General features: G+C 45.0%; 1 protein-coding gene across 1 annotated transcript in view; it reads left to right on the top strand.

The window, feature by feature from the left end:
• Positions 1-27,611, top strand: part of slc13a1 (solute carrier family 13 member 1) — a 71,828-nt gene that overhangs the window by 28,466 nt on the left and 15,751 nt on the right. Inside the window, 4 exon segments of the mRNA XM_041215644.1 lie at positions 634-724; positions 8,297-8,398; positions 12,774-12,858; positions 23,906-24,058. Of these exon segments, the coding sequence (XP_041071578.1) occupies positions 634-724; positions 8,297-8,398; positions 12,774-12,858; positions 23,906-24,058 (431 nt within the window).

The following is a 27,611-nucleotide window of genomic DNA, read 5'->3' as shown; positions in this document are numbered from 1 at the left end:
TGACTTTCACTTGGGGGGACTGCAGTAGGACTTGCAGGATGTTCTTGAACAGCTCTCGGCCTAGAAGGCCCAGATTCAGACTGCACCCTCAGCGTGGCTCTGATAATGGCAGAATGGCAAGCTTCACATAGGCTGCCCATAAGTAGGGTTCTTTAAATTAATGTGCATTAATTTACTTAAAGTTAAAGGCCTGCCCACTTAAATCACCAATGCACAACAAAATAAATTAAAAGGTACGTTGCTAGGGGGTAGACTGGGAGATGAAGAGGAACCAGGGAGGAAAGTTCAGAGGAGAACTGACCCCAGCTCAATGAAATAGAGAATGGGGAAATGCAGCAGTATAAGAATAGTCTGGGCCAGTGAAGTTGATGTTTGCCCCATTCCAAAATTTCATAATCCTATAAATTACTCATGGTGATATGAGCAAATAAATGGCTTAAGATATAAATTCCTTTATCTGCTATTTTCAGGGCTAACCTTTTTTTAAATGAGTTACTGTCTTTGCTAAGATCAAGGAGGGAAGAATATCTTATGAGTACTTTGAGGCTTTGTCCAGCATTATTTCTGAAATAACTTCAATGTTACTGTTTTAAAGAATCTAACTGGCTTCTCTAAAACATAACTGCTTTTCAGACACATTTCAATTTGGCAAGGAAAAGAACAGCAGAGAAAAAGCATCAATAAAAATAATTGAAGAAGATTACAGGAAGCTTGGGCCTATGGGGTAAGGCACCTTTTGTAATAATTCATTTTAATTACTGATTAAATAAAATATGGCCTAGAAATTATGCTGTGAGGTAATATCATAGAAATGCTTAACTCAATCAGCTGAAATTCATTTGTCTGCTAATCTAGTTGAGCAAATAACTCACTTAATTTAACCAGATTAACGCCACCACTAAATGATGATAAAGGATTTTTAGATAGTGCATTGTTAACCAACATTATAGTTCCAGGGTGTTTTTTCTATTAATCAAAGCATTCTTCCTAACGAATCATATTTTAAATTCTAGTCTAAAGTCTCTATGATATTATTTAGCGTGTTAAACTAGCTTATGACTGTGAGAAATAGCATTGATGTGTTGATCTCAAAATAATTACTTTTTAAATTGATTTAAGATTCAAGCACTGCTTGCGACGCACCATGATCATGTAAAACAGTTATAACTTTGAGAAAGGATTCTATTTTCAACAATTTTGGGAAGCGAAATAGGTTTTGCGGAATATTTTATCTCCCCCACATGGAAAAAGATGTTACCTAGGCCAGAAATTTTCCATTGGCGTGCGGGGCCTGCTCCACAGGCCAACGTGTAAAATGACACATGGTGACATCAGGCTAGCGTCCCAATGTTACCGCGCGCCATTGCGATATTTAGGTGGGCAGGCGAGCCATGTTCTCCAATGCGTGCCCGCTATTAATTAATCATGTAGTTAAGGCCCTTGAGGCAGCAATTGACTGCAACTTTTCGGGGTTCGTGCAATCTTCAAGGCGTCACATGGGCACAACGGGCAGGTGGGTAGGAGACATTTGTATAAGCCTCATCTGCGGGCGGGATAAGAGGGGTGAGTGGGGTCACGAATGTTATCTGTCAGATATTTAATTGTGAAAGTTACTGCTACTTGCCTGCGTGAGCAGTAATACTTCAAAATTCATACCAGCTGCTTGGACAGGAGCAAAAGCCTTCAGGTTAGGACTCTACAGTAAAGAACATTTTTGGGGCCTGCAGGTTTCAGGAAGCCTTCCCTTACCCTTGGAATGGGAGTTGTGCTCTCCACTGGAGGCACCTTCTCTGAGGGGGAAGGGAGGGCCAGAAGGGGAAGGAGGCCAGGAGTCCAGCCTCCATATTCAGCCTCCAGGGGAGCCACCTTTGGGAGGAGAGGCGCGGGCACAAGGGGCTCAGGGCCAATAGGAAGTCCAAGGCTGAGGGGGCCGCAGAAGACACCACTATCCTGCTGCCAGGGTTTACAGGCGGTGAAGCAGCTACCTCAATATGTCTGAGGAGCAGTGCTGAAGGAGCCTCCGCTTCTCAAAGGCGACAGTCAACTATATTTGTCAGATGATAGGCCCTGAGATCTGTGCCAACTATGTGAGTGGACATGCCATGCCAGTGGTGTGAAAGGTCACAGCTGCCCTCAACTTCTATGCCTCCGGTTCCTTCCAGGGGTCAGTGGGTGATCTTTGCGGTGTCTCCCAATCAGCTGTCCACACTTGTGTCAAGCAGGTAACAGACGCTCTAATTCAGGCGTGCATTGACTTTCATATTCACTACCACTGGGACGAGGCCAGCCAGACACAGCAAGCCAGTGGCTTCACAGTCATTGCTGGCTTCCCCCATGTCCAGGGTGCTATAGACTGTACACATGTGGCCATCAAGGTGCCAGCAGGTGAGCCCGATGCCTTCGTCAACAGGAAGGGCTTCCACTCCATGAATGTGCAGATAGTGTGTGATCACAGGATGCAGATTCTGCAAGTTTGTGCAAGGTACCCAGGCAGCTCCCACAACGCCTACATCCTCAGACACTCCCAGGTGCCGAGGCTTTTCAGTGGTCTGGCTCAGCTGGATGGTTGGCTGCTGGGTGTCAAGGGCTATCCCCTCAGAAGGTGGCGTATGATGCCTCTCCGCCATCCAAGAACAGAATCTGAGCAGTGATACAATAGGAGCCACACCTCCACAAGGGCTGTGGTGGAGAGAGCCATCGGTCTTCTCAAGATGCGCTTCCGATGCCTGGACCGTTAAGCCCCTCAGGTCGTGTGTCACTGATAGTGGCTGCATGCTGCACTCTCCACAATCTGGCACTGGAAAGGGGCGACGCAGTGGATGAGGAAGATGTGGACGCAGTTGCTCCGGTTATACACGATGATTCCAGCAGTGAGTCCAAGGATAAGCACGCACAGGAGAATGCTGAGGGGGTAGACGCTGACCCAGTCATACGCCAGGGAGGCAGGGACACCCGGGGGGCTTTAATTCAAAGAACCTTCAGCTAACACACCACAGATGGAACTTCAACACAAGCCAGGGCGGCTGCAGGCTCCACACTCGATAACTGAGTGCAAAATCTGCCAGGGCAGGAACATTAACTAAGGGCATTGTCTATAAAGCTCAATGTCAAACAATTCACTCATAACATCAAGGGTTCCCATCCACCCTCAGAAATAAGGAATTACCCTGAGGCATGGCAACATGTCAAAATTTATTGAAATTACAAAAATAAATTCAGAAACCAAAAAAAAAGCGTTTCACATCACACCAAGTCTTAAATGAACTAATGGTGGGACAACGTAAAACCACCAGTGAGAAACCCGTGGTGTGCCTAAGGTGCCTTAAATTTATGCTTATGGGTGCTTCGTCTAGGTGCTGTCCCCTCACAGGCACCGGAATCTGAGACAGCCTGCTCACTCTGCTGTCCTGTTGGCCTCGATGACCTTGGCAGCTGCCCTCTGGCCTGTGGAGTCTTTGATGGTCCCACCTGGGAGGGAGCAGCCAGTGCCACAGCTGGCATCTCCCCAGTCGCCGCAGCCTCATCGGATCCCACAGTCACTAGCAGAGGGACGGAGGAGCTGCTGCCCTCATCCGAAACGCCCTGAGAGGAGCCCACAGAGATGACAGGCAACTGCTGCACCAACGTGTGGTCGCTTCAGACCTCCCTGTTGACCGTAGATGGATGGGCACCAAGCTTGGATACTTAGTGCCCAAACCATCTCCCACGCTGGCAATGACCAGCTGAGGTCAATGCTGCTGTGAGGGCTTGCAGGTCCGAGCGCAACCCCGGGAGGCCCTGATTGTTCTCCTGGAGGAACCTCTTCCCGAGAGTCACCACTCTCTCCACGGAGGAAGCATGGCGCTCGGCCATGAGGCTCAGTGCATTGGTGATGCTCTGCGTGGACTCCTCCAGCACGGGCACCATGCCACGCATAGCCTCATGTATCTCCGCCAGATCCTCCCGCAAACCCTGCTGCACTTCCAGTGTTCGCTGCCTCACGGACGACTCCAGAAGCACATCATCGGCTATCGACTGAGCATGTACCTGGTTCTCAGTAGTCCTCCGACTGCTGGCGCCCTGACCACTCTCTGTCTCTGCTCGCACCTCAAACGAGTCGGAAGTGCCCTCATCAATGTGCCCCAGGACACTAGCCAATGACCTATTGCCCACTGAGGTGCTAGTATCTGCGCTGGTGTCTGCCTGGCAGAGATGGTGTGACGCTGTTGAGTGGATTTCCTCTGTGCCCTCAGGTGTGAGAGGTGGGCCCTCTGCCTCCTCCTCCCGGCCCTGTTCTGGTGATGCTGAAAGGAAGAACAAGGATATTTGATTAGTTAAAGTGGAGACGATGTCAATGTGCATGCCTGTCCCCTGGATCAGTATGCACTCATCCTTCCATAATCAATGGTCAGCCCATGTTGCAAACTTCAATCACATTCAGCAGTGCCATGGCTGTTGTGACACACATGGTGACCTCAGTGATCAGCAAACATACTTCCCCATGGCACCCCAGCCTCACCACCACCGGTGGACCTGGTTGCATGGCGCCTCTCCAGATCCATCGCCTTCTGCTCAAAAGGTGTCAGGATCACCAACTGGGCCTGGCCTCTGCCAGTCCGCATCCGCTCGGCAGTGTTGTGTGCAGTCTTCTCCTGAAAAGGAGAGAAGAGCATTGATTATCCCACCTTACACCTGGATTCCCATTGCATCCCTGCCAGCCCAGCCAGAGTGGGACATTGCAGGACCCCAGAGCTTCATCACCCCGCAGCTGTCGCACATTCACACAAAGAAGCCAGGGCTGACTCACCCTTGCCCACATGCTGCCTCCTTCACATTTGGCACCACATGGTCTAACCTTGCTAAGCAAGGAGACACAAGCACACAGAGGCCAAAGGCCAGCAGATGGATGGGTGCCTCACCACGTGGAAGCTCCCCTCCCAGCCTGTTTGCACCCTGACTTTGACATGCTTCCCAGTTCCAGCACTATGCCCAGGTACAGGTCCTTGTGTTTCAACTGCATTCTATACTCTGGGTGTCAGTGTCACACATGCTGTGGGTGCAGAACCCATCTTAGCTTAACCCCCTCAGGGTGAACTAGGCATGGGCAATATCTGCTGGCCCACCCAGCGAGGGATCCATGCCGTGAAGGATTCAATGCCGTTACTGTACTCAGAGTTACTGGGGGGGAAGGGTGACGGCTGCACTAAGTGACCTCAGTCAACATGGTACTCACCTTTCCTGAGCACAGGAGGTCGTTGAATCTTTGACTGCACTGGACCCATGTGCGTCACACCGCAATTTGGGAGGTAACACTCTCGGCCACCTCCTCCCATGCATACTTGGTCGGGTGGGGGGTGGGGTGGGGGGGCCTCTGCCTCCTGTCCCTAGGAACATGGACCTCCCGACGTGCTTCCACCTCCTCCAGGAAGGCAGCTAGGCACTCATCTGAGAAACGAGGGGCACACTGCCCCACTGCCCTACCTTCCTGCCTAGCTTGTCCCGCTGGCCTGCCCTCCGGTCTGGCCTGCCCCGCCCCGCTGGCCTACCCTCCGTTCTGGCCTGCCCCGCCCTGCTGGCCTACCTTCTGGTCTGGCCTGACCTGCCCCGCTGGCCTACCCTCCGGTCTGGCCTGACCTGCCCCGCTGGCCTGCCCTCCGGTCTGGCCTGCCTCGCCCCGCTGGCCTGCCCTCCGGTCTGGCCTGCCCCGTCCCGCTGGCCTACCCTCCGGTCTGGCCTGCCCCGCCCCGCTGGCCTACCCTCCAGTCTGGCCTGCCCCGCCCCGCTGGCCTGCCCTCCGGACTTGTGTGATGCACAGTAGCCCTCTGCTGAGCTCTTCTGCCGGCCATTGTGAGCAGCCTTGCAAAGGCTGCCAGGCCTTCATTTAAACAGGCCACCAGGTTGCCATTGGACCCAGTGGTCTGTGAACACTCACCGCCACCCACCTACTCCTGCTATCCTCGGGAGTTGAGAAATATGCTGGGCGGGCCTTAATTGGCTTGCCCATGTAAAATGGTGGCATGGACCTGTGCCCGCCCCTGCTCGGCCCACCCGACATAGTGAAAGTTCTCCCCCTAGTTTTTACACCAGTATTAGTGCTTTCTAAACACAGACCCAGATTAACACCAGTTCTTCAATTTTTCTTTACAAAGTGAGATCGAGTCAGCAATAATAGAATGCTCCAGCATTGGTATCCTCCCTATGCAGCTGAACTCTAAGAGTAAGGATCTGAAGTCATCTGAATGATCCAACCTTTCAGTGTAGCTCTTGAAGCCATTTTGGATAATACTGCAAGCACTATTTTAACTTGCAGGGCTAGGCTATATGGTTGTATGATTCCTTGTATTGGGGGGACGCAGTTATCTTACAAGGAAAGGTTGGACAGGCTTAGCCTGCATCCATTGGAGTTTAGAAGATAGAGGTGTTCTTATTGCAACATATAAGATCCTGAAGGGACTTGACAGGGTGGCTGCTGAAGGATGTTTCCCCTAGTGGGAAAGACTAGGACTTGGGGGTACCTGATCTTATTGAATGGCGGAGCAGTCTGGAGGTGCCGAATGGCCTACTTATGCTTCTAATTCATTTGTTCATATATTCCTATCGGATATACGCTTAACCTGATGGGAATTGCTCTTGTGAAGACAGAATAAAGCCTTGAAATCCTTCACCAAGATCTGTACGGAGCTGTTACTGGTCAGATGCCACATCTCACAGAACCATTGCAAAAAAGCAATTGGCACAAGATGCTGCGTGATCCTGTTGGTTAGCAGACTATTCCTGTGTTAATGAGAACTCCCTTCCCAATTGAACTTAGGACAGGAGTAATACTCAGAAACTTGTCCTACATGATGAAAGGATTGATTTCTCTGAAAACTCTTATTGATACGGGAACAGAATAGACAATTGATAGTTAATTGGGTTTCCATAGCAAGCAAAGCCACCAGTATCTATATAGTTTTTCTTCTCAATGTGTTACACATTTTTAAGTTATTTGCAATTTAGTACAAATTGAACACTACAGTATAAATGAATGTTGAAGAACTGAAATGTGTGTTTATGAAAAAGTTGTTACATTGGGCAGTCTGTCAGTAACAAACATGCATAAGGGCTGTTCACACAGATGGTAGTGTTCCTGTTTCCCACCTTAACGCTCCAGTTAGTCATAGCCACAAATTAAATTTCCAGTTCAGCCTGTCATTGAAATTTGTTGGCAGTACTGGGAGCAGGATTGCTGCATGAAATGACTTACAAGAAGGCAATCTGTATTATGAAGGGTCGGAAAATTAATAGTGTGCTCTGTGATCAAGTGCATCTCTTATTAACCAAACATAGAGTAACATTGATGGCTGTCATAAGAGGAATCTAGCTGGGCTGGTTAATCTCTGCAAAGAAATTTCTATTGTATTAAGCTCCTTCTGTAGAGACATAAAGGTGGAAAAACACATGGTCAAAATTAAGTTGAAGAAGGATTTGTGCAAGCACATTTTATCTTTCCAGTACAGCATCATTGGTGATCTTTTGTCATCTTCCATTCATTACTGCCAGTGATGATGTTCTTTATGGGTCCTATTCACAATTATAATGCTAGAAAATGGTGGAATAGAAGGGAAATTAAAAAGGTAAATCACCATAAGTATGGAGATGGAGAACATCTTGTTTTCAACTTGTCTGATAAGCTTCAGGTTCGACTGGTGGATGGGAGGGGATTGTAACAGCAGAGGAGGCTTTGGAGATACGGCGAACAAAACCATGATGGGATTTAAACACATGCATAATATTAAACTTGAACTGGTGGAACTAAGAGATGATGTAGGTCAGCGAGAACAGCGATCAATGGCAAGGGGAACTAGACGCAGTATAGGGTATGGGTAGTGGAGATTTGGATGAGCTGAAGGTTAGCATGAGTGAAGATGAGAGATCTGCTAGGGAATTATTGAACTAGTCCAGTCTGTAGGTAACAAATGATCGGATGAAGAGTTTTAGTGGTAAAAAGGTTGACAGACATTGGGGTGGGAGGGTGGAGTTAGGGGCAGTAGGGAAGTTCTAGTGGTTGATCAGGAGAACACTAAAGAAAATGTACATTGTTTGTATGTTTTTGTATCTCTTTATGGTTGTTTCATCCCAGACCCCTTTACATCTCTTTCCATTTTCAAGTCTACCCCTTTGACCATACCACTGATCACCTCCTCCACACCTTCTCACAATTCTACCTGGTATTCCTTTCCCTCAGTAATTATGACCCATACCTTGGATGTTCCATTACATTTAACTTGTCATAGAGGAACAAATAAAAATCAAAGATTTATTTTGTATGTTTCAGGTATCAGGAGGTTGTTACCCTGATTATTTTTTTCTTAATAGCATTATTATAGCTTACACGAGATCCTGGATTTTTCCCCAGCTGGTCCTTTCTTTTCCCACAGTAAGTGGAAGCAGAATGATACGTTTCAACATCTGAGAGCTATAGGGGTTGAGATTTTTAGCTGAACAAGAGTGATGAAAAATGTGTTGTTTGTACGTTCATAAAGATCACATTCAACCATTTATCATGATGATGTAGAGGAATCAATTAGTGACAGTTGGAGCCTGTTGCATTGTTTAATATGCAATCTGTTTTTGATCACTTAAAACAAGGGAGCAGGTTTAAACTCAGATCAGATTTCAAACAGGTGAACCTTATGTGCACCCTAAATTTTAGACCTGGAACTCATTAACATCAGATTGGTGGGCTTCCCACTTGATCCCATCAGGAACCAGAAAGACTGCCTGTTTTCTAGGTGTAACTTACAGCATGTCTCCAGAGCCTTGTTAAATGTCAGAATAGATCTCTTAAAAGGAAGCTTGACATCTCTGCTCCCTGGTTGTTCTATAATTTTGCTGCAAGAGGAATTCTTCCAGAAACAAGTTGGACACAACCCCAGGTCTCCCTGGAAGTCTCGATGAAAGATTACAAAGATTGACTTGCACCTGGCTTGGTGATAGATGGTTAAAATCAATTGTGCCAGGTGCATCATTCCAAGAACTTGCAGCACATCAGGCCCCCTGACCTGCCTGCTCCCTGCCAGCTCCCTGCCTCCCCTGCTCACCGCTACCCCTCTCCTGATCCCTCACAAGGTGGAGTGGTGAAAGGCAGGAGAGTAAGTTTGGAGCAAGAGGAGCTTCAAGTTGCAGGGTCATGGATGTAAGCCACAAACTGGAGAGTAAGGGGGCAGGAGGGTCGGGGGGGAGGGGAGTGAGTGGGCCGGAGGGTCGGGTGGAGTGAGGTCGCTGGAGGGTCGGGGGTGGGTGAGCGGGCCAGAGAGTCGGGATGGGTTGGGGGTGGGGGTGGGGGCGGGCGTGGGGGCCAGAGAGCAAATCCCTGTCTCAGTTCTGCCAAAAGGACAGAGATACTGACTTAAGAGCTCCACACTTGAAAAGAAAATTGCTTGTCTCACAAAACCTTTTCAAGGTCTGCCAAGGCTTTTCACAATCATGGCTAATAGAATGGAGGTGTCTGCTTCCAGCTTGTGTGGTGGCATTTCACGTGACATTGCCACTCTGGAGTCTACCTTGGATTGTGAAGCCAACTCCAGGGATGTTGCAGTTAGGAGCCCATGTTAACAGCCTTTGTACCTTTTGTTGGAAGCTCAAATGTTCACAATCCAGCCTCTGGATACCACTTTGGAGATACCGGTAGACCGAATAGCTTTAAGGTATCACCTCCTCTCTTGCAGTCTGCTATTTGACAGATCAGTGATACTGATGAGCCACAGGCCCATGGAAGTGGCGGTGACACAATGGGAGCAAGACATGATGCCCTCTCTCAGGATGTGAGCAATTCTGCACCCTCTCAAACCCAATCAATGCTGTCCATGGTGACAGAATGCCAGCTAGGTCAAACTGCCCTGGCAGCAACCAAAATACTGCCATCTGCAGCCGATGCAATTGTGAGATTGAGCACTCAGGAATCACCAGTCAGTTAACTGAACATGAGTGACAGCAGTCTTTCACCTTGGGAGCACTCCATAGGAGTGGTTATGCTAATAAGTGACCACTTAGACAACAACATAGTATAAGAATGTCCTTGTCATATGGAGATCATGCTAAATATTTTATACCTCAGCAATGTAATGTCCATCTCTGAATTTCAACAATGCCTTGACCCATATCATAGCCTCCCACATAAAGATTGTCATTGGTTTTGAGGTATACTTCTGCAATCAGAAAGGCCATTTATTCAGGAAGATCAGAGAGTTCTCTTTATGCCCTGGCCAAACATTCCTTCCTCCATCAACAGCACAAAAAACAGGACCAGTCATTCAGTTCATAGCCATTCATGAGGTGCTGGATGTTCAGGATTTAATTTGCAAATATCAGAAACAGTAGTTACAGCAGTTCCAATTTAATTCATTGTAAAAAATACTTTTTAATGGGATATAAGACCTTATTTTTATTTTGATGGGATACAGGACCTTATTTTTATTTTTAATGTCGGCATTAATAACATTATTTAATGAACATCTGTAGTTCGGTCTTAGAAGTGATTATTGAAATACCTTTGGATTATTCTGTTCAAATGTCTAAGATACAGGTAGCATTTAAATTATACACTATATAACATGACCAATGGACAGCATGCCAGTAATTGTGAGCATAGAGCTTGGTGTAGTGTGTATGAGGAACAATGTGCATATATTTAGAGGAATACATTGGGAATTTACCCAACAATGCATTGTCTTCTGAGTTGCTACTTCCAGCTGCATTTCTGTAAAGCAACAGTGAGCGGAGGCCAGATACTGGGTGGAATTTTGTTGAGGCATTGGGGGTCTCGTTCCCTCTATGAGAGACCTGCACTGCCTCTTTCCATGAAGGCCCACTGAATCAAACACCAATCAGGCAGTGGAAAGGTCACCTGGAATCAAAACCCTGAGATGCAGAAGCCTCGCCTACTGAGAGCTGCCGGACAATCAAAGGCTGATAGCTCTTGTGCTCAGCAGCACCACTGCGGAGGCTGTGGCTGCTGCCAGAAGGACAGGCACCAGAGTCCCAGGATCGTGGTGCGACCTATGCCACAGGTAAATAATGTGGGGTGGGGAAGGGAGGGGTTTGGCGCTGTGGGGTCTTTAGGGGTAGGGATGCAGGGAGGGTCAGCAGCAAGGGCGAGGGGGATAGCTCTCAGTAGTGCCCTGCCCTTCCTGATGTCCAGTCCCATGATCAAGCACTGAGTGCCTTTGATCATGGGAGCCAGTATCCCCCCCACCCCTAGCCCCAACAAGCTGGCTGCATGGTTTTACCTGTCATGCATGCCGCATGGTGATAACCCAGCTGCCAGCAGGACTAATGCCAGTGGTGATGGGGTGAGACCCTAAAATGATCATTAACTGGCCACTTAAGGGCCTCGATTGATGATGGGGCAGGAAGATCGACCATGGGCCTTCCTGCCCAGTACTTAATTCTGGTGGAGGTGGGAAGGCGGCAGGGTTCCAGTCCATCCCACCCTGCCTAAACACTTCCCAGCTCCAAGCTTGCCACCAGTGGGAACACAAGATTCTATCCACTATCTCACATGGGACATAAAGATGTGAAAAAAAGTTGTCACTGAACTGTGGTTGTACATCAGTGATAGCCCATAACAGAATTAATAGACAGCTCAGAGCAGCTTAGCCACCTTCCAGCTACACCATAACAATGAAAACTTGCATTTATATAGTGTCTTTAATATAGTAAAATATCCCAAGGTGCTTCACAGGAGCAGCATCTAATAAAATTTGATACCAAATCACATACAGAGACATTGGAAGGGTGGGGAGTGGGGTAGGTGCAGAGCTTAAGGCCAGGCCAGTTGGAGGCATGGTACTGAATGTGAAGCAATTTAAAATTAGGGATAAGCAGGAGCCAGATTTAGAGGGGTACAGAATTCTCGGAGAGTTGTAATGCTGGAGAAGGTTGCAGAAATAGAGCAAGGCCATGACTGAATCTTAGAATTGAGGCATTACTAGATTGGGAGTCGATATAGGTCAGTGAGCACAAGGTTGATGAGTGAAGCAGGACTTGCTGCGAGTTAGGACTCATGCAGCAGAGTTTTGGATAAACTCAAGTTTATGGATAGAGAATGGAAAATGAGAGGCCACCGTATGGAAACTAGAACTGGGGCATAGTTTAAGAATAAGAGGTCTATTGTTTAAGACTGAGATGAGAATTTTTTTTCTCTGAGGGTCATTAGTATGTGGAATTCTCTTCCCCAGAAGGTAGTGGAGGCTGGGTTTTTTAATTTATTCAAAACTCAGTTAGATAGATTTTTGTTAGTCAAGAGAATTGAAGGTTATGGGCTGCAGACAGGAAGGTGGAGTTGAGGTGGCAACCAGATCAGCCATGATCTTATTGAATGGTGGAGAAGGTTCAAAGGGCTGAATGACCTACTCCTATCCCTAAGTCCAATGTTATCTATGTGCTTTTTTACCCAGTACAGCATTGGAATAGTCAAGTTAGAGGTAACAGTCAGCAGTAGATGAGCTGAGGAGATGGGAGATGTTACAGAGGTGGAATTAGGTAGTTTTGATGTTGGAGATGATTTGTGGTTGGAAACTCGTCTTCGGACCAAGCAGGGTGGCAAGATTGCACGCAGTCAGGTTCAGCCTCAGATAGGGTTGATTATAACTTGCAAAGTTGTTTGAAAAAACAATCTCATTTTGTATGTAAAAGTTATTTTGGAACATGCCATGAGATATTCCTGCTGCTGTTCATAGCTTTTAGGAGCAAAACTTTTCTGTCAATTAGCAAGCCTCAATGCAAACTAAATGTAAATGTTTCTTCTGCAGGTATAAAGGTTTTGCCACAGATTCCACTGTGTACCTCCTGCTTGGACTCCTTTTTTTCATCTTGCCTGCTGATACACCTTCTTCAGTTTTCAAAGAGAGTTGAGTTCTTATTTCAGATTTTTTACTTAATTCATAAGGTTTAACTACAATCTGAACAGGTTAACCTCAACCTCAATGACTGTTGTTCACTCTCAAAATTCAGACTGTGGTCTGATCCATTAAAATAGAATACACCAGGTTAACTGAGTTTGTAGGTGCTGTATATTGAGTTTATAGGTGAATTATAAACTGAGTTGATAGGTGCTGTATGTTGAGATTGCTTCATAATTTGTTATAACGAGTCAGAAACCCAATACTTTACTTTGCATTCAACAAAATCACAAAGTTGGGGCGAATTAATGGAAAACAAGAGACGAGAAGCTAAGGGCCAAAGTTGGTTTGGAGGAGAAGGTACAAGTGGCCCTGAACCATATTATGAGTCATAAAAGTATTCAAGAGTTGTGAGCTTTTAGATGTAATGTGTGATTCAAGCACACAAACTGCAAGAGGATTATAAAACAAGGATTCTTTTATTTCACTGGCATCAGATCTTCATAAACATTAACAGAAGAACTTAGCTCAGAGAAACAATCTATTTACTATGGACATTCACGGTCAATGCTCCAGATCCACCAGGAAACCATCGAGAGCCTAACTCCTGATTTCTAATCAGATGTACTCCAGGCTGGTGCTCCACCCATAGCATTCCAAGGACTTTGTTTGTTATCCCGAGAGGGCCCCCAGGGCTAACCGATTGCCTGCCTTGGTGTTCTCCTGAGCCAAAGACCCCTGCTGGTGGGGAGCTAGTGCCCCGCAGGGAATGCTACACAGTGGGCAGAGCCCGGCATCCACCCCATTCTGAAATCAGAGGTCAGGACACCGAGGTTCCACTCACGTCTCCCCCTACACCATGCTTCAGCATTGGTATCCTGGCAATGACACATATCACGCAGTGACTGTTTACTAAGCAATCTTGTGATCAGCTGGTTCAATTCAGTTACAATGGCTAGCACGTTCAAATCTGCATTGGTGTCAGGGGGCTAAGATCTCACTCTGTATTTTTTATAAAATATATACATCATCAAGGCTAATTTATAAAAACTGGACAAAGACTTTAAAATGACTGAAGCCATGACTGGCTATGACTCAAACAGAAGGAACTTTTTGGCATTTAGAGAAGTTGCCACCTCCTTATCTCTGAAGAGATGCTAATGGCTCAGTGAGCTGCAGAAGACCAAGTTCCAAGGGAATTATACAAAGGCCACTTTCATTTCTTAAACCAGGCCTGGCCAAAGGAGATTGCTAATCTGCTAGCACAAAGGACCCTGAAATCTCTTGAAGCTATTAACGGTTGAAACATTAATAATTTCAAGGATCCAGGCAGAGGAATACACATCCTTTGTTAAAGCCAAAGTGGAGATTTGGAAGCCACATGACTGCTCCCATATCCCCTCCCCCTCAGGCTGGTGAAAAATGTAATATTGCCTCATGGGAGCTACAAAACTCAATCTGATATCTTCCATCAACCAAGCAGCAGCTCAGAAAAAGAGCTCCATCCAGTTTTAAATGCCTGGTCCCATCTATGCCGTTTCAACTGGAACTTCCTGAACTCCTGTGCCAGCGCCTACAAGACTAATTAATCTCTATGTGCCTATTGCATCATGGAGGTCATCTCTACTGGAAAAGTGAATTACCCAGCATCAGACTTCAGCCTGCCAACCCCTGTGAAAGAATACATCATTGGACTTTGATTCTGGACTCATTTGAAACATTAAGTCTTTGCTGCATAGTCTTTTCCCTATAATTCTTTCCTTCTCTATCCCTCTTTTTATTGTATGAATACACTGGGGTCTACGTAGTGACATCCCTCTCCTGCATTTTTTGTGCGACTCAACTAACCCTCTGAGTTTACCCTATTGCGTGTTTGCTGTGTGCTTTTTAATAAATTTAGATCACTCCAAAACTGAGGGATTGGGAAATACGCCACCATTTATAAAGGGGGAGATCAAAATCAGAACACCATTCTGTTTGTGAACAGATGGTAAGAGAAGAAATTGGGGCTGTTTAAATTAAATCCCCTCCTGTCTGGAACATAAATTGGGAGCTCAAATCCAGGAAAACCCAATGTGAATTTGACCAGAGTCCAAGTTAAGAGGTGAGCCAAGTCTGATAAAAGCCAATTTGAAGCTAAGGGGAAATCTTGTTGGTTGGAACAAATTTTAAAATTCAAATAACTAAAATGAAAATAACAGCAAATTCCTTTTCTCCTAACGCTAAGAAAATAGCAATGTTTGATGCCCAGTTGTTTGTTCAGCAGGGGAATTTAAATGGTGAAACTTTGGCAGCCTTAGCACAGAACAATTGAAAGCTGTAGCTAGGGAGGTATAATTAAAATTGCCCAACAAAGTGAAGAGAAGTGAACTGACCCAGTTGTTGGGAGACCATTTGGATGTCATGTTAGCAGGAGAGCAGTTTGACGTAGAGCTCAGCCGTGACACCAGATCCCCTCCCCTACCCAATTTTGTGCTGGAAATGCTCAAATTGGAGCTAGAATTTCAGGAGCGGGAAAGAGGGAGAGAACAAGAGACTCAGGAGAGGGAAAAAGAAAGGAAAGGAGGAAGAGGAATAGAGAGAGAAGAATTCCAGCTTCAAAAATTGAAAGTAGAGCTAGCAGCTCAAAAGGGCTAGGAAGAACTGACAATTGGAAACTGCGCGAGAGAATCTCTCTTTATCCAGTAGCACCCCCTATCTCCCTAACTGGAAACCGCCCTGTGAGGCCCTCAAATATGTTAGATTTATTCCCAAATTCAAAGAGTGATGTGGAATCACCTTTTGCCACATTTGAGAAAATAGCACAACAGCTAAAAAGGCCGTCGGAGATCTGTCGGGGAGAGCCCAAGAGGACTACTCCATGGTGCCCCCTGAATTGTCCCTGAATTATGAGCAGACCAAAGCTGTCATCCTAAGTGTCAATCAGTTGACCTCCGAGGCATATCACTAACAATTCTGGAATGCTCATAAGAAGCCCACACAAACCTACATCGAGTTTGAACGGCTGAAGCAAATTGCCTTCAAAAAACGGATAAGATCTCAAATAATCCTTAGGGGTTCTATGAGGGTTTGGACGAGTTGGTACTTTGGGGGAATTCAAAAATTGTCTACCCTCCAACCCGTGAATACACCTAGAGGAGCAGGGAATCCCCACAGCCCAGGATGCAGCAGTCACAGCAGACAGCTATGATCTCACCCATAGGCCTAGAAACTCAGGTAGACCCCTCCCATGGGCCTTGGGAAGTTAAGTAGGGCATTCTAGATAGGAAAGGTGCCCCAACCAGAAAAGAAAGCACCAAAGAAGGGTGCAAGAAGCCCAAAAGGAGAACCCCCAGACACCAGTGTGTTCTCATTGCAATAAAATAGGCCATTTCAGACCTGAGTGCTGGAGATTGCGCAGCAAGCCTGTTGGCCAAATAGGGCTTCATATGAGTAGTCCCCTGAAGGACATCCCAACAGGTAGTGCAGCAGAACTGGCAGAGGTTCTCACTATGTGTGTCTGAGCCGGAGAAACTCCCTGAGAGCTTCCAGAGTTTTGTCCTGTCAGGAATAGTGTCATCCTCCCTGTCTCAAAATATGAGCAAGTCTGTTGTACTGTTTCAGGACACGGGCCACTCAATCCTTAATGTTGGTGGGGAATGTTAACCTACCCCCAAGCCCTCCATGAAAGTCAAAGCCCTGATCAGTGGAGTGGGAGGAGGATCTATGTTTGCACCCCTCCATAAGGTCCACCTAGAGTGTGGCTTTGTTTCAGGCCCTGTCATGGTAGGAATTGTCCCTAAGCTACCAATAGCAGGAATTGATTTGCCCTTTGGGAACGATTTGGCTGGTAGCAAGGTGTTAGCCAGTGAAAGAAAAGAGGCCAAAAGAGGTGAAATAGCATCCAGAAACATTGAGCAAGGTCTGCTTCAGTGTAGCAAGGCTGAAGCTGGGCCCGTAAAATTGAGGTCCAGGAAAGGCCCCTAGAATCTAACATAAATTCTGGGATACTTGGTGAATCTAATAGGGCCCAGAAAATTCCTAAAGCAGGGGAAGAAGTAGTGAGGGGGATGCCCCAAATAGCCAAAGAGCCTGAAGGAAGGCAGGTTATTAAGTCTGGAAAGGAAAGGTTAAGGACTTGCCTGAAGTAGGGCTAGCGGAAACCTTCTTTCCCACACTAGATAGGGACAAAGGGCATCCCCAAATGGATGAGCAAATAGGTAGTGAGATGTCTTACCCCGTCAAAAAGCCACAAGGGAATGTGCCTGGAGCCACATATCCACTTGAGGGCAGAAGTGTTCCAGGGAAATGGAACAAGTAAGGATAGTGTCCCCCACCAAAGCCAAGGGCCCCAGCTAGGAAGACGTTAATTGGTCTGGCTAGTAGCTTTAAATTTAAATGTTGGCCAGGAAAGTTCTCACTTGGCCTAGAAAGAGTGAGGGTGATGCTTCAATTAGCTGAAAAGCCACCAGTAGGTACAGCAAGAGCTGACCATCCACCAGATGGCAGTAGTCTCCCAACAGACTCTGAATCTACCATGCAACTGACCAACAGAGGGACCCCCAGCCAGATTGGACCCCATGCTCAACTACATTAATGTTGAATCACAAAGTGGACAGTGTTACCCACCATATTTAAAATGGTCCATAACAACCCATCAGGCTACAGCACTGTAGCCCTACTCGATATGATTGTTGGAGACACCCCTGCCAGAAGGCCATCTTTCATTCATCTGGCCCCAGAAAGACTGACCAAAGTTCAGGAGCCAATTCCCCGCCTGCTGCCATGCCAACCCAAAGCACCTAGCAACAGAAGCTGGAACTCTCCACTGTGCTAGCACCTGAGCCGGACCCTGAACCGGAATCTCCTCGAGGTCAGAGACCCTTTAAAACACCCTAATCTCCAGACAATCAGCCTAACCACGGTCCCTGGACCTGAACAGCTGAGCCCACAGGTTACCAAAGTGGACCGGCAGGAGCTAAACTGGACAAGAGCAGTTCAGCCCCATAACCAAAAGATCTGGCTTTCAGAGTGAGATACCCAGCATTTCTCTGCCAATCGCCCAGAGCAGCTTAACCCTCACTCGCCCCCTGAGTGCTAATGACTGCAAAGCCCCCAGAGCCTTTTGGGGATACTTAATCAGGAGTTGGACAGGCGGAGTCTAAAATCAATGGCTTTGCTTAAGCCTGACCCCCAGCTGAAGGGACTTGGAAATCTAACCCTGAAAAGACTTCCCCAACAGATGAATTTTGAGTCTTCCCAAGTCATCTAAGCCTTTCACATCCCAGGACCAGACAATGTCTTTGCTGCTCCAGGATTAAACCTCAGGACAAGAAAATGCAGGAGGGAATTGCCATTGCCCCCATTAGCTGTGTGTCTGATGTGCCAGTATGAATGATAGAATGCATGTATACTCCTTCACTCCTATTGTTCCTTCTTAAGGCCACATATAAAAAAAGAGATAGAATTCATTTTTTCCCTGAGGCAGCGAGGTAAGTCAGGTGGCTAAGACCTCACTTTATGTTTTTATAAAATATGTATATCATCATTGCAAATTTATAAAATTTTTAAAACGGGACAAAGATTTTAAAATGAGTGAAGCCATGGCTGACTATGACTGTAACGTAAGGAACTTTATGGCATTCAGAAAAGCTGCCATCTCCTTAACTCTAAAGAGATGCGAACAACCTGGTGAGCTGCAGAGGACCAACTTCCAAAGGACAAAGGCTATTTACATTTCTTAAGCCAGGCCTAGCTAATGGAGACTGCCAACCTGCTAGGACAAAGGACCCTGAAACCTTTTTTGAAATTCTTAATGGTTGAAACATTAACAGTCTCAAGGATCCAGACTAAGGAATATACATAAGCACATATGAATTAGGAGCATGAGTTGGCCACTCGGCCCCTCAAGCCTGCTCCACCATGCAATAAGATCATGGCTGATCTGATTGTAACCTCAGTCCCACATTCCTGCCTATCTCTAATAACCTTTCACTCCCTTGTTAATCAAGAAACTATCTTGCTCTGTCTTAAAAATATTTAAAGACTCTGCTTCCACTGCCCTTTGAGGAAGAGAGTTCCAAAGACTTACTACAATCTGAGAGAAAATAATTCTCCTCATCTCTGTCTTAAATGAGCAACCCCATATTTTTAAACAGTGACCCCTAGTTCGAGATTCTGCCACAAAAGGAAACATACTCTCCACTTCCTGTCAATACCACTCAGGATCTTATATATTTGAATCAAATTGCCTCTTACTCTTCTAAACTCCAGCGGATACAAGCCTAGCCTGTCCAACCTTTCCTCATAAGACAACCTGCCCATTCCTAGTATTAGTCCGGTAAACCTTCTCTGACCTGCTTCTAACACATTTACATCTTTCCTTAAATAAGGAGACCAGTCCCGTACACAGTACTCCAGATGTGTTCTCACCAGTGCCCTGTACCACTGAAGCATAAACTCCCTACTTTTGTAATCAATTCCCCTCACAATAAATGATAAAATTCCTAATTACCTGTTGTACCTGCATATTAACCTTTTGTGATTCATGCACTAGGATACCCAGATCCCTCTGCACATCAGAGCTCTGCAATCTCTCACATTTAGATAATAAGCTTTTTTATTCTTCCTGCCAAAATGAACAATTTCGCATTTGCCCACATTATGCTTGGCCCGCTCACTTAACTTATCTATATCCCTTTGTAGCCTCCTTACGTCCTTTTCACAATTTACTTTCCTACCTATCTTTGTGTTGTCAGCAAATTTAGCAACTATTCCTTTGGTCCCTTCATCCAAGTCATTTATTTAAAATGTAAAAAGTTGAGACCCCAGCACTGATCTCTGCGGCACACCTCTCATCACATCCTGCCAGCCAGAAAAAGACCCATTTATGTCCAATCTCTGTTTCCTTTTAGCCAACTAATCTTCTATCCATGCCAATATGTTACCCCCCCATACCATGAGTTTTTATTTTCCACAATAGTCTTTGATGTGGCACTTTATCAAATGCCTTCTGGAAATCTAAGTACAGTACATCCACTAGTTCCCCTTTATCCACAGCACATGACTCTTTCAAAGAATTCCAATACATTGGTTAAACATGATTTCCCTTTCACATCCTTTGTCAAAGCCATAGTGGAGAGGTAACATTAACATGACCCCACCCCACCTCCCCTTCCTTCCTCTCAGGCTTGTGGAACCTGCAATATTGCTTTGTGGAGCTGCAAAACTCAGTCTGCAAACTTCCATCAACCAAGCAGCAGCTTAGGAAAAGAGCTCTGTCCAGGTTTAAATGCCTTGCTCCATCAATGTTGCTTCTATTAGAACTTCTAAACTTCTGTACCAGTACCTACAAGACTAATTTATCTCGACGTGCCTATCCCATCATGGAAGTCATATCTCCCGGAAAATTGAATTACCCAGCATCAGTCTTCAACCTACCCTGTGAAAGACTACACCATTGGACTTTGATTCTGGACTCACATGAAGCAATACACTGGGGACTACCTAGCAACGGCACCCCCCCCCACCACATCTTTTGTGTGTGCGCATCAACTAATCCTTTGAGGTTACCCTTTCTCGAGTTTGCTGTGGGGTTATTAATAAAAGTTGGATCACACCAAAACTGAGGAGTTGGGAAATATGTCACTGCTTATAAAGGGGGAGATCAAAATCAAAAAACCTTTTTGTTTACGGACAGGTGGTGAGAGGAGAAATCAGGGCTGTTTAACTTAAACCCCCTCCTGTTCGTAACATTGGTGTCAGCATTTTCTTCATGCATCACCAATCTGAGCAAATGGTAAGGGTTGGGATGATATACAGCATTCGCTTGAGCTGACATTTTTAGCCTCTCATCCATATTGGTAGTTTTAATAGCACCCAGGCTTCATAACAGATCAACCACATAGGGGCCTGGCTATGTCATGACTCCAGAGATCATATGATTGGCAGCACTTTTGCTTAAGCTGCTGCCTCATGACTAGTCATCTCTACATCTTCTGGATTAAGCCTCCTCATACTGGATGCACTCCTTGGATTCGCAAGACACAGATCATCCAGGATTCCTCGTTACTATCCAAGTCCCCTTCACTAGAGTGACTGTCTGCCAATGCTTCAGGTTCATGGATGTTGTTGAGTGAGCTGCTTACCTCCACATCATTCACCAGACTTTAGGCCTCAAGCAACTTTACTCTGTGAACCATTTTCTGATGTTGCCCTCCCACTAACCGGTTCAATAACATGGGTGTGGCCACAAGTATGGAGCCTCTTGATGACTTTGTGGGGATCAGAATCCCAGACATCCTGTATCTTATTCTGACCTCCTGATATTTCTCTTGTGCTGGTTGGAAGGTCTGCCTTGTCAGCTCCGTGATTGTGTAGCATTTTTCTTCACAGCGCTTCTTTCTTGCTCCTCTTGGATGCCATCTCAAACGTCCAGTTTAGCCTTGAGCGATGCTCAGCTATCCACTCATCAGTATGGCCATCTCCGCCTGAATATATAGTGAGCCCAAGGAGATGTTCCTCAGGAAAGACTGGGTCTCTTCCAAAGCAGAGAGAGTGTGGAGAGTAATCCGTGGAGGAAGGTCAGGTACTATTATAAACATAGACCAGCTCTGGAAGGTCCTCAGGCCACTTTTGTTTACTCTCGGGATGCAAGGTGTATAATCAGTCATGCAGACTATGGTTGAATTATTCACATGCTCCATTATCCTCTGGGTGGTAGGGGGTAGTGCTGCTCTTGGCAATGCCATAAACCTCGCAAAGCCCCAAAGGATCGTACTCTGGAAGTTGCATTCTTGGTCACTGTGGATTCAACATGGGTCACTAAACTAGAAATGCTGTAGTTGAATCTTGCAGGATCAAAAGTAAAACAGCTACCTGTGCAGTGTTTATCAATAGGAGCATCTCAGTTAACAGGGGAGGCCGGATTCAGTCATTGCGGCAGGCCTAAACGTGAGGGGTGGGGGGTTTGCAGCACCCAGGGCTTCATCTTGTCAGCCCAGCTGACACTATTAAGGACAGCTGCCTGCCCCCAAGAGTTGCTAGCCAATCGGAGGAGCAACTGTTCCACAGACTCAGGGAGACCCAGAGCAGTAACCATTCCTGGTACTGCCTGCTGAGAAGCTGCCAAGGTTCACTGGATAGTACCCTCCCCCCACCCCGCCACCTCTCCCCCCCCCCGAGTGGAGGGCCCCTGCCACTGGTAAAAAGCTAGTGGTGGTGGGAAGAGCCCCTTAATTGGCCGCTTGAGTGGGTCAATTGGCCTCTGCGCAGGAAGGCTGTCTGCCACTTTCCCTGCTGGGCAAGATGGAATAGCGGCAAGAAGAATGATGTGCATATCATCCCCTGTCTTCCCTCCCCTTTTTAAATGCTCCCTGCCTCTCAGCCAATCCTCAGAGGACCAGTAAAACCCAGACCAGGGACATTGGCTATCTGAACAGATGAAAGGAGCTGAGATTATTCTCCTTTATAGCCGGGAAGGTTAAGGGGAGATTTGTTTGAGGTATTCAAAATTATTACGGGTTTGATAACGTACAAAGGGAGAAATTGTTTCCACTGGGTCAAGAACCAGAGGACTCAAATTAAGATATTGACAAAAGAACTGCAGTGAGATGAGGAGAAATTCTTTTATATAGCGAATTGTTATAATCTGGTGTGCACTGCCTGAAAGGATGGTGGAAGGAAAAAGAAAGGTAACTTTCCAAAGGGAATTTGTTCTATTCTTGAAAAGGAAAGATCTAAAGGGCATATCAGGAGAGTGGAACTAATTAGATCACTCTTTCAAAGAGCTGGCACAGCCAAAATGGCCTCCTTCTGTGCAATAAGATTCTATGGTTGTATGAACTGTGACATTTAGACTGCTATATAATGACATTTTAAAATAGACTGCTATATAATGACATTTTAAAATAGACTGCTATATAATGACGTAATCAATTGTTATCATTACCAATTGTGATCTTAACATTAGAGAGAAGGCATTTTGAAACCCTAAAAAGCATACTTAATTTCTTTTTAAAATGTTGAGTATAAAGTCCCTTATGAATCGCTAATGCCAACAGTCGGAATACCCTAAACAGTGTTGGGGGAGGCAATGTAGAGAAAGGGAGATGCAAGAACTTTGTTATATTTTAGCTATTTGCATCTTAATGGAATTTATAATCACTGAGTAACATGGATGAATTAAAATTGAAAACATCATGAGCTGAGGCAGGGTGCCCTTTTCTAATAACTTCCTTCACATTCCTTTCATCCACAAAGGTCGTGCATTTGAATTATGAAATTTACAATGGGTCTTTTTATTCCTTAGTAAATATTTTATTGATGAATTTATTCATGAATTCTATGCTCATTTGAATTTCTGTTCGTTTATGTTAGAGGTCCTTGCTTTTTCAAAATGGTTCTGAGGGTGTTTTACGAATACATGAGTGAGGCATATGACTTGTTACAATTCCAGTGCAATGGGTGCACTGAGTATGATACTAGAAAGGTAGGAGAAGTACATAATACTGACTTTATCTATCTACTCCCCTCCCACGCAAAGTGGTGAGCACTTCGCTTTCTCTCAGCACCTCCCTTGGGTGTAGCTCATATTGAATATTTTTTGAACTAGCGTGTTGCAACATGCTACACCAATAGTCTTTGTTTCTGTGTCAACATATTCTTTCAGCTTTTTTCTTATACAATTTATGTCTTGCTTTCCTAGAATGAGCGTGAGAGCCTCAAAGAACACTGTTAAACCAGAAGAAGGAACTGTTGACTTTATACATAAGTTATGTGCAATTTTCTGGTGTAGCCTGGTCAAAATCAAAATCCATTTTCTTTGAGGGTTACGGAGACAGGTGATAGAAATCTACTGAGATTTGTTGCCTATGAACATCAAGCAGTTGGGAAAGGGACAAGGTGGGTGAGGGGTGACGGTTGCAGTACTTGCACAAAATAAAAGAAAAAAACCCTGCTTTTTAGAAAAGATAGTTTGGAATTTCAATTTACCTTGTGTATCTATAACAATGGATTTTAAACCAGACTATTGTCACAGATACATGTATTAGCCAGGATACAAGGTTTTCCCATGGTATTTCCTACCTGCCTTTGATCCTCTTACAGAAGCGAAGGGGTACACTACACTTATTACTTGGAAAGAGTTCCAGTCATGCATGCCTTGGGAAATATCATTACTTGTTGGTGGCGGTTTTGCCCTGGCAAAAGGTTCTGAGGTAATACATTTTGTACCACATCTTTGTTCTGTTAAAGAATGAGGGAGCTCTAATGAACTTTATCTGAAGCCCTTGAATAGATGTTAGCCCTGAAATCATTTTCTGTGCCTTCCTGTTATTTCCAAGAGATACCTTACCTTTATTTGAAAATTTTGCTGTTGTCCATTTGTGCTGTTGCACAGCTATTGACATAGCGCTATTATAATGTCTGGGTTTTTAACAGGGTTTCTAATGCCATTTCTGCAAGATGAGCAAATAATGAACTGTTATCATGCATAAATTTATGTACTAAAAGTGGAAAATGTACCTTTCAGCGTATATTATAAATGAATTATCATACTACCTGCCTGACAGAAGCACCAACCCATAGGGTCCTTGCTTGCATATTGCATTATCATTCCAACTTGGCTCAGTGGTAGCACTCTACCCTCAGAGAGTCAAAAGGTTACAGTTTTAAGTTCCATACAAGGAATTGGCTGACACTTCAGTGAAGTACTGATGGCGATGCCATATTTTGGATGAAATGTTAAACACAGACAGGGTAACCAACTGTCCTGGATTTTCTCGGACGGTCCCATAATTTAGTCTTTCGTCCTGCATCCCAGGTCAGGCCTCCCTGGAATGCATTTTGCCCCAGATTTCTTCTTTTGCCGGAGACTTTGATTCTGCACATGATTTGGGCTTGGTATGTATGTGGTTTGAGTTTTTGAATTCGGAAATATCCTGTCGGTGACTGGAGGGGCAGGTTGAAAGCAGGCAGAATCAGAATTGATGTGCGTGGCTGAGGGTCTTGATTTCTGTGTTAGTCCTATCTTATCTTGGGTAACTTAGATGTGCCTAGGTCAGACCTCTCTTGCACACAGGCTCTACATCTCTGCTCTACAGAGTCTCAGCACATGACGGCTGATGTCACTGTTACATCATGGTACACATCACTAACTCTTTACCATAACCATTAACCCATTATAATACAGGTCTTCCCCCCAATCCACCAACACTACCCCAGCTCTAAGTACTTCTCCTGGTGGCCCACTCTCACAGGCTTGGTTCCCCATGAACCCCGTCCACTCTCTCAGGCTCATTCTTCCCTGCTCCCATGCAAAAGTGTCCCTTAATTTATTCCCTGAGAGTTGGTCACCCTGAACAAAGGCCCCATTTTCCAAATTAGGCAGATGTAAAAAGTCGTATGACATTATTCCAAGAAGAGTGGTGGAGTTCTTTCAATGTCCTGGCCAACATTTATCCCTTAGCCAACATCATCAAAACAAATTAACAAGTGATTTATCACATTCTTGTTCATGTGACTGTGCTGTGATCAAATTGCCTGCTGCATTTGCTTGCATAACAGTAGTCACTATACTGCTAAAAGAATTCATTGGCTGCAGCATCTTGAGGATGTAAAAGGCAGCACATAAATTCTTTCTGTGTCAACTGACAACTATATTTATTGTAACTAGAGAACAGTAGATGGTTGATAGACTGTTAAAGGCTGGACAGGATGAGGCCATGAACCACGAGTAATATTTAAACAGTCAAAAAAATGCTAATATTGAAATAGAGCTACAAATACTGCCCAAACCATAGCAGGCACATTTGTACTAATATAATTTGCCCAGTATATATGTTGAGCAATTTAAAGGTATTGTGCTCTTACAGTATTCTACTGTTGATCAAGAATGTAGTAGATCACTGTTGAATATGTGACTGCAGTCAATGTTTAGTACACCCAATACCATTAAAGGAGATTGGAGAGGATTAAATACATGGGGTACAAAGATAATTAGATCTTAATGAGATGCCATTTCCTTATACAAAAACAAAATATTGCAGATGTTGGAAACCCAAAATAAAAACAGAAAATCCTGGAAATACTCAGCAGATCAGACAGTATCTATGGAGGGAGAGATGCAGATAACATTTCAGGCTGGTGACCTCTCATCAGATCTTCCAAACACTACAATGAATTCAACAACTACAGAGTGCAACAACTGCTCACATTGTTTCAGACAGCAGCTGTTGACAATGGTTCTTTTATTGCCATTTATATCTCCCCTGGGTCCATCTTTTGTTTCTTTATTTGTCCCATTACCATAGAGTCATTTATGGCACAGAAGGAGGCCATTCAGCCCATCAAATCTATGCCAGTTCTCTGCACAGCTATCCAGTAAATCCCACTCACCGCATTCCGCGTAACTCTGCAAGTTTATTTTCTTCAAGTGCCCATTGATTTTCCTTTTGATATCATTGCTTGTTTCTGCTTCCACCACTCTCGTGGGAAGTGAGATCTTGGTCCATTCACGGTGTTAAAAAACAATTCCTTATATTCCCCTTCATCTCCTGCCCCAAGACCTTAAATCTGTGTCCCCTAGTCCTTGCACCATCAGCTAATGGGAACAGTTTTTCCTTGTCCATATTTTCTCAACCTGTTATAATCTTGTATATCTCTATCAAATCTCACCCAAATCTCCTTTGTTTCAAAGAGAATAACCCTAGGTTTTCCAATCTAACCATGCAACTAAAATACCTCATCCCTGGATTCATTCTGGTAAATCTCCTCGGCATCCTCAAGGACCCTCACTTCCTTCCTAAGGTGTGGTGACCAGAATTGGATGCAATACTCTAGTTAGGGCCTCACCAGAACTTTATGCAGGTTCAGCATAACTTCCCTGCTTTTGTAGTCAATGCCCTATTTATGCTTTGTTAACCACTCTCTCAATATGTCCTGCCACTTTCAAAGATCAACGCACTTGCACCCCTAGGTCCCTCTGTTCCTGCACACTCTTTAGAATTGCACCATTAATTCTGTATTGCCTTTCCCTATCCCTTCCACCAAAATGCAAGACTTCAAACTTCTTGTGTTAACTTCCATCTGCCACTTTTCTGCTTATTCTGCTGGCCTATCAATGCCCTGTTTCAGACATTTTGCTACTCCTCCAAGTTTTGTATTAAAATTTTACTCTTTATTCCAGGATCCAAGTCACTTATATTTTGCGAAAACAGCAGCAGTCTGAGCATTGATCCTTTGGAAACATCTCTTTCTGCCATCCCTTCTGTCTGAAAAACAGCCATCCACCATGACTCACTGCTACCTATCATTTTTTTTTAATCCAATTAGTCATTGACTCTCCTATTTCATGAGCCTTAATTTTGTGAACCTGCCAACTATGAAGTACCTTGTCAAATGTTTTCTTCCAATCCGTATAGACAAAATCCACCACATTCCCTTCATCAACGCTGTCTGTTACTTAACAAAAAAAGTTAAATAAATTTGTCAAACATGACCTGCCTTTTACAAATCCATGCTTATAAATTAACTCCAACCTCTCCAAATGGCTGTTAATATTTTTCCCTGATTATTGTTTATAAAACCTAACCCACTACTGATGTTAAACCAAAACAGAATTACCTGGAAAACTCAGCAGATCCGGCAGCATCGGCGGAGAAGAAAAGAGTTGACACCTCGAGTCCTCATGACCCTTCCACAGAACTGGAAACCAAGTGATTTCCAGCATCCGCAGTTTTTTGTTTTTATCACTGATGTTAAACCGACTGG

This window comes from Carcharodon carcharias, chromosome 21, assembly GCF_017639515.1.
Source record: "Carcharodon carcharias isolate sCarCar2 chromosome 21, sCarCar2.pri, whole genome shotgun sequence".
NCBI classification, from domain to species: Eukaryota; Metazoa; Chordata; class Chondrichthyes; order Lamniformes; family Lamnidae; genus Carcharodon; species Carcharodon carcharias.
The sequence above is the reverse complement of the archived record's forward strand: the minus strand, read 5'-3'. Positions and strand labels throughout refer to the sequence as shown.